Source organism: Nematolebias whitei, chromosome 18 (genome assembly GCF_014905685.2).
Source record: "Nematolebias whitei isolate Nwh7 chromosome 18, NemWhi1, whole genome shotgun sequence".
Taxonomy (NCBI): domain Eukaryota; kingdom Metazoa; phylum Chordata; class Actinopteri; order Cyprinodontiformes; family Rivulidae; genus Nematolebias; species Nematolebias whitei.
Genome location: NC_056515.1, coordinates 3,400,497 through 3,411,823, shown reverse-complemented (window position 1 = coordinate 3,411,823; position 11,327 = coordinate 3,400,497). Strand labels below are relative to the sequence as shown.

General features: G+C 44.3%; 1 protein-coding gene across 1 annotated transcript in view; it reads left to right on the top strand.

Moving 5' to 3' along the window:
* The window catches only part of dcc (DCC netrin 1 receptor), a 506,882-nt gene that overhangs the window by 364,175 nt on the left and 131,380 nt on the right, over positions 1–11,327 (top strand). Inside the window, exons 17-18 of the mRNA XM_037692532.1 lie at positions 4,769–4,963; positions 5,144–5,176. Coding sequence (XP_037548460.1) covers positions 4,769–4,963; positions 5,144–5,176 — 228 coding nt within the window. The remainder of the gene's footprint in view (positions 1–4,768; positions 4,964–5,143; positions 5,177–11,327) is intronic.

Below are 11,327 nucleotides of genomic sequence, written 5' to 3'. Positions count from 1 at the left end.
TGGCCAAAATTAGGGCTCTCCTGGCTTTTCTCCAGACTCGCTGGCAACGTAAAATTGCGAGTCGTGCAGAGGGAACCCGAGCTTCTCTCCCCTGGACTGAAAAAACAGGGGGTTGGAATCCAAAGACAACATGAAAGGGTGAAATACCTGATGTAGAGGATGGAAGAGAGTTGATTGCTTGTTCAATCCAAGGGAGGTTGGACGTCCATTTCCTCGGGTCCCCCTCGCAGAGGAGCCGAAGCTTGGTCTCCACCTCCTGGTTGGTACGCTCAGATTGTCCATCCGTTTGGGGATGAAAACCTGACGAGAGGCTGACCGAGATCCCTAGCAGGTTGCAAAACTCCCTCCAGAACTTGGAAATGAATTGGGGACCTCGGTCAGACACAATGTTCTGGGGGAGCCCATGGAGCCTGAAAACCTCCTTGGCCATGATAACGCTGAGCTCCTTGGAAGAAGGTAACTTGGGGAGAGGAACCAGGTGGACCATTTTAGAAAAACGGTCCACAATGGTCAATAACACTGAATTACCTTCAGAAGGGGGTAATCCAGTCACAAAGTCCATAGCAATATGTGACCATGGGCGTGAAGGAATTGGCAGTGGTCGTAGCAGCCCGGCAGGTGGGCGATTGGAAGACTTGGCACGATTGCATTCGGGACATGACTTGACAAAGTGCTTGGTGTCCTCCGTAAGCGTAGCCCACCAGAATCGGGCGCGAATGAGTTGGAGGGTCTTGGTGATTCCTGGGTGACAGAACAACTTTGATGAATGGCATAATTCAAGAACCTCTTTTACCTTTTGATTGGGGACAAACAGGCGCCCCCTAGGACAGGTGGGTGGACGTGGCTCAGAGAGTTGGACTTGTTGGAGATCGAGTTCTAATTGAGTCAAAGAAAGACGTACGGTCTCAGGTAGGATGAACTCGACCTCTTCTGAGGGCCCTTCCTTGACCTCAAAGACCCGGGACAGGGCATCCGGCTTGGCATTCTTGGGCCCGGGTCTGTAAGAGAGGGTGAAACTGAACCGAGAGAAAAACATAGCCCACCTGGCCTGACGGGGATTGAGTCTCTTTGCTGTGCGAAGGTACTCCAGGTTTTTATGGTCGGTCCATACCAAAAAGGACTTCTTCGCACCCTCCAGCCAGTGCCTCCATTCCTCCAGGGCCATCTTGACTGCCAAAAGCTCACGGTCTCCCACGTCGTAGTTTCTCTCAGCGGGGGAGAGTGCCCTGGAGAAGTAAGCACAGGGGTGGATCTTACCATCTGTGCTGCGCTGACTGAGGATGGCGCCCACCCCGGTGCTGGATGCATCGACCTCCACAATGAATTGTTTCTCGGGGTCTGGAGAGTGCAAGATTGGAGCAGAGGAAAACAATGTTTTGAGTTTCTGGAATGATTGGTTGGCAACGGAGTCCCAGATGAACTTGGTCTTAGATGAGGTGAGAAAATGAAGAGGAGCTGCAACTGAACTGTAGTTCTTAATGAACCTCCTATAAAAATTTGCAAAACCGAGAAACCTTTGCAGCTGTTTACGATCCTTGGGCTTGGGCCAATCCACCACCGCTGATACCTTCCCGGGTTCCATGGATACTTGACCTGGAGAAATGTTGAACCCAAGGAATGAGGTGGACACTTGGTGGAAAGCACACTTCTCTGCCTTGACAAACAAGTTGTTCTGTAAAAGGCGGGTTAAGACAGCTCTGACATGGCGACGGTGAGAAATGCTATCTTGTGAAAAGATAAGTATGTCATCAAGGTAAACAAAAGCGTAAATGTTAATCATGTCACGAAGGACATCATTAACCAGGGCTTGGAAAACGGCAGGAGCGTTGGTGAGGCCGAAAGGCATAACAAGATATTCATAATGGCCATCTGCGGTATTAAAAGCCGTCTTCCATTCATCTCCCCGCCGTATCCTGACCAAATGGTAAGCGTTGCGAAGATCCAGTTTGGTGAATATCTTAGCATTTTGGATTATATCGAAAGCAGAGTTCATGAGGGGCAGAGGATACTTGTTCTTTATGGTTATTTTGTTAAGTTCTCTATAGTCAATGCATGGACGAAGTGACCCATCTTTCTTCCCTACAAAGAAAAAACCTGCACCAGCGGGGGATGCTGAAGGTCTAATGATACCAGCTTGGAGGGACTCTGTTATATATTTCCTCATGGACTCTTGCTCGGGACCAGACAAAGAATATAATCTACCCCGAGGGGGGGTAGAACCTGGGATCAGGTCAATACCACAATCGTATGGACGATGTGGCGGAAGGGACGTAGCTTTTGATTTATTAAAGACCTCTTTCAAATCATGGTACTCTTTAGGTACCTGACTTAGATTAGGATAGGTCTCCTCATTGGCTGTGACAAGGGCTGGTGAACTGGGTTGGCTCTGAATACATGTAGAATAACACTCATTAGCCCATCCTACAATCTCTTGGTTCCTCCAATCGATTTGGGGGTTGCGTTTGCGTAACCAAGTGGAACCTAAAACCACTGGGAGTTGGGGTGAATCAATAACAATGAATCTGATCAGTTCCGAATGGTTGTTGGCCGACACCATGGTGACTGGAACAGTTTCAAGACTAGATTGACTTAAAGGATGACCATCTAAAGCGAGGACCTTATGGTTGTTAGGTGATGGAACAATGGTCAGATCTATGGATTTGGCAAAGGTTTTATCAATGAATTCCGTGTCGGCCCCTGAATCAATAAAAGCTGAGACGATGACGGGTTGACCACCCTTTATTATGAACTTGACCTTGGACTTGGACATGATAGGTGGAGAGGACTTGATCTTATGACTAAGACTCAACAGGAGCCTCTCTTCTCCTGCTGAGCCTGGTCTTTTTACTGGACAATGATGACAATCATGACCGCCTTGACCACAATAAAAACAGAGATGGTACCTCCTCCGACGTTCTCGTTCCTGGGTGGTCAGACGACTTCTTCCTAGTTGCATGGGTTCCGTAGCATACAGAGGATCCTGAGGGCTCTTGATTTGTTCCGTTTTAGGTTCATGATCCACAAGGTGATGTCTGGTTCTGGACATGGCTGTGGCCTTGCCTCGACTCTGTTCACGGTCACGCTCACGCTCACGCAGGCGAAGGTCAACACGGGTGGCCACCTCCTCCAGCTGGCGTAGGGATGAGGGATAGTCCATTGTTGCCAGCACATCCTTAACATCTTCATTAAGCCCCCTGAAGAAGGCGTCAGTGAGTGCGTGTTCATCCCAATGACTGTCTGCTGAAACAGAGTGAAAGTGAATGATGTATTTGGTTACAGAATCCTTGCCTTGTTTAATATCAAAAATTCTTCGGGCTGCCTCTCTCTCAGGGAGGATGGGGTCAAAAACCCGACACAACTCTTTGGAAAATTCAGAAAAATTACGACATACCACGCCACCTTTTAACCATTCAGAAGTGCCCCACGTCTTGGCTCTTCCAGCGAGAAGTGAGACAGCATAAGCTACTTTAGCATGCTCAGTGGGAAAACATGAAGGTTGCAATTGAAATTGAATGTCACACTGAGTCAAAAATGGTCGACATTGCTCAGGCTCACCTCTGAAATGTTCAGGGGGGGCTAACCGTGGTTCTCTTGGTGCAGGAGTCAACAGGGTTTGGTTGATGACTTGGTTTGACTGTTGGGACAAAGCTTGAAGAGAAACAACCATTTCCTGAAGCCCTTTCTCAAGTTTACTAACAGCCCCTTCTACCTTAGAGCACCACTCTCGGGTTGGTGTTGGATCCATAATGGCCAGATTCTACTGTCATGAACCAGAGGCCGGATCGCAAACAACAACAACAACAACCACTGAGAGGGTTAAAAGATTTATTGTGAAATAAAGTAAAACTCTGGAGTAGGTCCTGCTCTGGGCTGGTTCCGATCTTCTGATTGGTAGTTCGTGATTGGGTAGTGTTGTAGTGGCGGGCTGCCAGTAGAAGTAGAACTGATGTTAAGGTCCACTGGAACGGAGTCCAACAGGCTTGCAACTAAAAGATAAAGGTTAGTAGATGCAGGGGGAAAGAGACTAATTGGGGAAATGAATCTGTGGGAATCAGATTCAGGGATAAGGATAAGTCCGTGATACAGAATGAGCTTGACCTTTAATCCGTGATCCAAAAAACAGTCAGAAGGGAAAGGCAGAGTTCATACCGTGAAGTCAGTTGTTCAGCAGAAGTATCCAGTACGTGATCCAAAAAGAGAGTCAAAAAACAAGAGCATGAGTCGGTACCTGATCAGATGAGCAAAAGCAGACGAGGGCTGAGGCAAAAGCGTGGTCGTGGTCAAGGCAAGGGTCATGAACGTGATGAGTCAATCAATGGAATGCTGGAAAGTCTACTGCTGATGAGACAGGATAGAGAATCTGGCCCAGACTGAGAGGAATGAGTGAACTTAAGTACTGACTGGACCAGGTGGTGGAGCTGTGGGATAATGAGCGGTGACAGGTGACATGAGTTGAGTGATTACTGAGTGTGCAGCATGACAGAGGAGCTGACAGAGAGCAGAGCTATGACAGGTCAGAACTCCTCCAGAACCATGAGGGATAAACAGGAAACCACTGCTGCTGAACTAGGTTCTCCAAGTCTCTGGATCAGGACCTGGAACCAGTTTTTTTTTTTTTTGTGAAGTATTGTCTCGATGGAACTTGTGTGTTTTTGTTTACATGAAGTCAGATTTGAATTAAGGATTTCAGAACATAAAACCCTGAAACACTTTTGGATTTCTTTTTTCTCCTAACCATGAATGTTGTTGTTTTGTTCTTGATTGACAGGTTACATCTTGTACTACACGCTGGATAAAAACATACTGATCGATGACTGGGCAATGGAGGCCATTAGCGGTGACCGGCTGACCCACCAGGTCGTGGATCTGAACCTTGACACTGTTTATTACTTTAGGATTCAGGCCAAGAACGCCAAAGGGGTCGGACCCCTATCCGAGCCCGTCCAGTTCAGGACAGCCAAAGGTCAGTCTGTCAGAAGCTGGAGTGCCAGTCAGAGGAGTGGGGCATGGGTGGAGGAGGCAGAGCCTAATTACTCCTCTTTCTGGTTGTGCTCAATGAGCAGAGAATCCACCGTTAACTGTGAAGTCAATAAAAATTATTTTGTATCATTCAAATGTGTTTCTTCTTCTGTTTCACTTCCAGTGGAACTTCCTGACAAGATGGCCAACGATCAAGGTAGGACTTTCCCTTTTTGTTCCTTCAAATTAAATTCAAAGACTCAAAGAAAAATCTTTCTTCTATATCTGTCTTCCTGTTTGATGTTTCATCTCTGAATCAGAATAAACTTTGTCCTCCTCTGGAAACTTTACCACATTCATCTCATGCTTTGAAAGTTTTCTTCAACATTGTCTTCCTGCGTTTCTTCAAATGTCTTGTTTTTTTTTTAAGTGTTTATTCTTTAAGAGCAACAAGTGGAAGTGAACTGACTTGAATTGGTCAGCATGCACAGTATTGGACGGGACGGTTGCTATGGCGGCGCACAGAAAGTGCAGCGGCTTCTCATGCTCCCGCGTTTAAGCCTTATTTTAATTCCTATGAGGCTGTTTTACTGGTTCAGTGCTGTATTCGCTGCTCAGGTACAGCTCAACCGAGCTGATGACCATCAGAGACAGTTCGGTTGATTTTTGAAATCCGCACTCAGCAGTCAGCAGCTCCTGAGGACAATGGAATGGCACAGCAGTATGGCGCAGTGAGGGAGAGGAGCAACGGTCAAAAGGAAGAGGGGGAAGCAGAGGCCGCATTGGCCCAGCTAAAGGCTAGAAAAACCACTGATTTCTACTCTCTTTCTGACCAATTTCTACTCACTGGATAGCAAAGTGGACTTGTTACATCTGAGGATGAGTGTTTGTAAAGAGATGAACTGTGCTGTTCTTACAGAAACCTGGCTTAACAACAACAACATGCCGGACTCAGCCTTCCAGATCAACGAGCTTCAGTTATTCTGAGCAGATTGTGACCATCGGTCGGGATAAACATTCAATTCAATTCAATTCAGTTTATTTATATAGCGCCAAATCACAACAAAGTTGTCTCAGGGCACTTTACAGGAACATTCACATAAAAGCCAATTAGTAAAGTTCTCTATCTAAGGAATCCAGCAGACAAGTTGAATCTTGGCTTTGTTGCAGTCTCCCATCCTGAGCAAGCACAGTGGCAACAGTAGAAAGGAAAAACTCCCTTTAACAGGAAGAAACCTCCAGCAGAACCAGGCTCAGGACAAGCGGCCATCTGCTTTGATCGGCTGGTTGAGAGGACAGGAAGGAGAGACAGACGAACATAGAATGGTAGGTCCAGGTATAGGTCCAGGTGTATCTGAAAGACAAAAAAGACACATGTTAAGGATAGAAAAAAATAATTACAAATACAAAACAGGTTGAGCAGAGTAAGTAAAGACAGTATTAGAGTGAAAATTGTGGTCAGTTTGTCCTCCAGCAGTCTAAGCCTATAGCAGCATAACTAAGGGACAGCTCAAGAAACCCAAGCCAACCCTAACTATAGGATTTATCAAAAAGGAAAGTCTCAAGTCTAGTTTTAAAACTGGATAATGTGTCAGCCTCACGGACAGAGATTGGCAGTTGGTTCCACAAGAGAGGAGCCTGATAACTTAAAGATCTGCCTCCCATTCTGTTTTTGTAAATTCTAGGAACCACAAGTAAACCTGCAGTCTGAGAGTGAAGTGCTCTGTTAGGAAAATATGGAACAATAAGATATGTAATATAAGATGGAGCTAGGTTGTTGAGAGCTTTGTAGGTTAGAAGTAAGATTTTGATTTCTATTCCGGACTTGACAGGGAGCCAATGGAGAGAAACTAAAACTGGAGAAATATGATCTCTCCCAGTAACTCCAGTTAAGACTCTAGCAGCAGCATTTTGGATCAACTGAAGACGTTTTAAAGAAGTATTTGGACACTCAGATAATAAATCATTGCAATAGTCCAGTCTAGATGTGACAAATGCATGGACCAGTTTTTCTGCATCATTTTCAGATCAGATGTTTCTAATTTTAGTGATATTACGCAGGTGGAAGAAGGCAGTTCTAGTAACGTTTTTAATGTGGGGGATAAAAGACATGTCCTGATCAAAAATAACACCAAGATTTTTAACATTAGAGCAGGAGGACAGATTAATGCCATCTAAGGAGGGAGAAAGACTAAAAAATTTGTTCCTAAGGTGCTCAGGTCCAAAAACCAAAACGGGGGGGGGGGGGGGGGCATGGGGGGGGACTCTGTGTGTTTGTAAATGAAGGAAGCTGTGGAGATCTGGACATGGGAGCTGTGAGTGCTCTGTCCTGAGGAGCTATCGCTGTGTGGTGAGTATCGTTCTCTGTAGTGATGTGCGGATCATATTAAAATATTGATTACTATCAATACTATCTATACCAGAACGTTTCGCTGTAGAATTGATGTTTAAATCAAACTATTGATACTTTTGATACTTCAGTCATTTCAAGTAAGGCATATCATTAACAGCAAGATGGTGGAAAATGCTGGTGAAGATTCTCAGTCATCCAGGACATGATGAATTCAAAAAGAGTTCAATACAAAAACAACTGGACTTTATTTGTAACAGAAGACGTTTGGTCCTCATCCGAGGAGCTTTCTCAATTCAAAGAGCAGTGAGTAAGGGCTGAGTGAGCAAACTTTGCCATCTCCCCTCAAGAAATACCTATTGTGGAACTAATCACGGCCACTGAATCTGCAATTAGGAACAACAACTTGACGGAAGGAGAGGCAGAACAGCTCAGAATGGAAATATCAGCAACCCTCTCCAGTGCCAAACCGGCTCCTTCAAACCTCACACCACAGGAAAGGAAAGCTGTAACATCACTCAGCCAGGACCAAAACATCACCATTTTACCAGCTGATAAAGGAAGATGCACAGTAGTCCTCAACACTTCTGATTACCGGGAAAAAATAACTACACTACTGAGCGACAGCAACACCTACGAGACCCTGAAGAGGGACCCAACCAGCACCTATTAAAAGAAAGTCACAGATCACCTGCAAAAACTTGAAAAGGAGAAAACAATCAATCTATCTTTGTATTATAGATTGTACCCAGGGGAAGCCACTCCCTGTCTTTATGGACTTCCAAAAATACACAAAAAAGGAACACCACTCAGACCCATCGTCAGCAGCATGAACTCAGTGACATACAATATTGCTAAACATCTGGCTGGTATTTTAGCTCCTCTTGTAGGAAACACACCTCATCACATAAAGAACTCCATTGATTTTGCCAACAAAGTTCAACATTTGAAACTAACCCTAGGAGAAACCCTTGTATCGTATGATGTGACTTCTCTTTTCACTTGCATACCCATCTCTGAAGCAGTAGAAACCGTCAGAAAACAACTTGTACAAGAGAAGGACTTAATCAACAGGACCAACTTCACCCCGGACCAGATCTGCACCCTGTTGGACCTCTGCATCTCCACCACTTATTTCAAGTTCAATGACAGTTTTTACAGACAGAAGCACGGCTGTGCCATGGGCTCTCCAGTGTCACCCATTGTTGCCAATCTCTACATGGAGGAAGTGGAACAGAGAGCCCTAAACTCCTATGAGGGAACAACGCCAAGCCATTGGTTCCGATATGTGGATGACACCTGGGTCAAAATCCAAGCTAAGGAAATAGAAGCGTTCACCAGACACATTAACTCGGTCGATAACAACATCAAGTTCACCAGAGAGGATTCAAATGACAACAAACTGCCTTTTTTTGGACTGTTTGGTTCAGATGGAAAGAGAGGACAGCCTAAACATTAAAGTTTACAGAAAACCAACCCACATAGACCAGTATCTTCTGTTTGACTACCACCATCCACTGGAACACAAACTCTCTGCCATCAGAACTTTACAACATCGGGCCGAACGCATCTCCACGAAGACAGAAGGGAGGGAAAAGTAACAGAAACACATTCAAGAAGCTCTTCAAACATGTGGACATCCTAACTGGGCTTTTATCAAGTCAGCAAGGAAATCTACAAAACACACTAATAAACAGAAAAAGGACAACAGCAGACGTAAAAACATTGTCATCCCTTATGTTGCTGGATTATCAGAGAAATGCAGAAGGATCTTCAACAAACACAAGATCCCAGTACATTTCAAACCCAGCAGGACTCTCAGACAGAGACTGGTCCACCCTAAGGACAAAACACCCATACACATACAGAGTGGTGGAGTGTATGCGGTCCAGTGCAGCGAGGACTGTCCAGACCTCTACATTGGAGAAACTAAACAGCCTCTTCACAGACGCATGGCTCAACACAGGAGAGCCACCTCCACAGGACAAGACTCAGCTGTTCACCTCCACCTCACAGATAAGGGACACTCTTTTGAAGACCAACATGTGCACATTTTGGACCGAGAACACAGATGGTTTGAGAGGGGGGTGAAGGAAGCAATTTATGTAAAAAGAGAAAAGCCGTCTCTTAACAGAGGAGGAGGCCTCAGATTTCCGCTTTCAAAAACATATATTGCAACTTTAAAACAGATTCCCAGATGGTTTTCACACTTGATTAGATGAACAAAGATCTACTGTTAAGGTGTTTAGGTGTGAACTGCCAATCTACATATGTGTGTGTGTCCTATGTGTGTGTGTCTTATCTCACTCAGCCTTATAACCTGAATCTCTCACTCACTGCTCTTTGAATTGAGAAAGCTCCTCGGATGAGGAGCGAAACGTCTTCTGTTACAAATAAAGTCCAGTTGATTTTGTATTGAATGCTTTTTGAAGATGGTGGAAAGTAATTAAACTATTGAGATCTTGTCTAAATGATACAAGGTTGGAGGGAACTACTTTTTTCCACCTGAGTAAGTGCGTAATGCGTTTCAGCGTAGCGGCACGCTGCTCGTCAGTCTCTCAGTCTGTAGACACAGCGGCGGAGTTTAACAAAGTCATTTGTGGAGCTATTTCAGCTCCAGAAACAGTCGAGAAGCAGTTTGCGACGTTTGTGGAAAATCTGTAAAGAGCTGTAGCAACACAACAAACCTTGTAAAACACTTCATCTTAAATCACAACACAGAATATGAGGCATTGATGCGGTGGATAGAGGAGGAGAGTTAGGTGCTGCTGCTCTGGAAGAGTCCTTCAGGGCTGCAGGACTAACCAGGTACAGAGGGAGGAAATGTGGAGCTTTCAGCAGTGCTAAGAACTGCTGCAGTTGGAGTTGTTCAAATTAATACATATGATTATGAAATAATTAACAAAATAAATTCATGCTTCAACAAATAGTTGCATGAGTTCAGTTTGGAGTAATATGTGTATCACTGAGATAATCTCACATGGGCAAAAAAGCCTAGATTTATTCAGGTAAGGTTTCATAAAGAATTTATAATTTAAAGTGGATTACATGGACCAGGTGTCGTCAAGTTATACAGAGCAATGGAGATAAAACAGCCTTGGTGAACTCTGAAAAATATATACTACAAAAATGTGGATAAAAATATAACATATTATCTTAAACATATCTCTTTATTTAATAGATATGTAATAATTTATTTTAATATTTTTATGGTTTTTATTTTTTATTTTTATTGTTTGAAAACTTGCATTCTTTATGCAGCTTTGATTTGAACACACTACTTTTTTAGGTTTACCTAACACATTAGGCGTATTTACAAAAAGTACCAGTATCGGTATTGATACCACCAATACTTGCATGAATTTTACCCGGTATCGTATCAGACCAGAAAATCCTGGTATCAAACAACACTGATTCTCTGCACCTGCATCACCTTGTGGCATGGCATGGGGGCAGGGGGAGGCTGCAACTGGGGAGCAGCCCCCTCCCCCCTTCCCTCAAGCAGGCGGCTGAGTGCATTCAGAGCAGCTGCTGGTGCTGAATTCGAGCTGCACTTAATTCAGCCTTATCTTGCTTTTTAACTTAATTTATTTACCCGTGCATACACTCACGTGTGTGTGTGTGTGTGTGTGGGGGGGGGGGGGGGGTACATGTGTATATATTTATACTCTTTTGTATTTATTTATTTGTTAATTGTTAGGCTTCTTGATCTGGGACCTGAGTCTGAATTTCATACCGTTAACATGCATATGTGAGCTGGTATGACAATAAAAATCCTTGAATTCTTGAATGAAGCGGTGGACTCTGCTTGGTTACAAAAACACCAATAAATCCAAGTTCAATCATTAAAATCATCCACTGAACACAAGCTGACCTCAAACAATTAACGATAAAATGTTGCAGAAACTTGTCCTAAGATTAACACTCCACATTGACGAACACCTAAGTATTCTCTGCTCAAATGACATAAGGAATGGTTTAGTTTTGTAACTGCTTCTCTGTGGGTGTGTTCAATGGT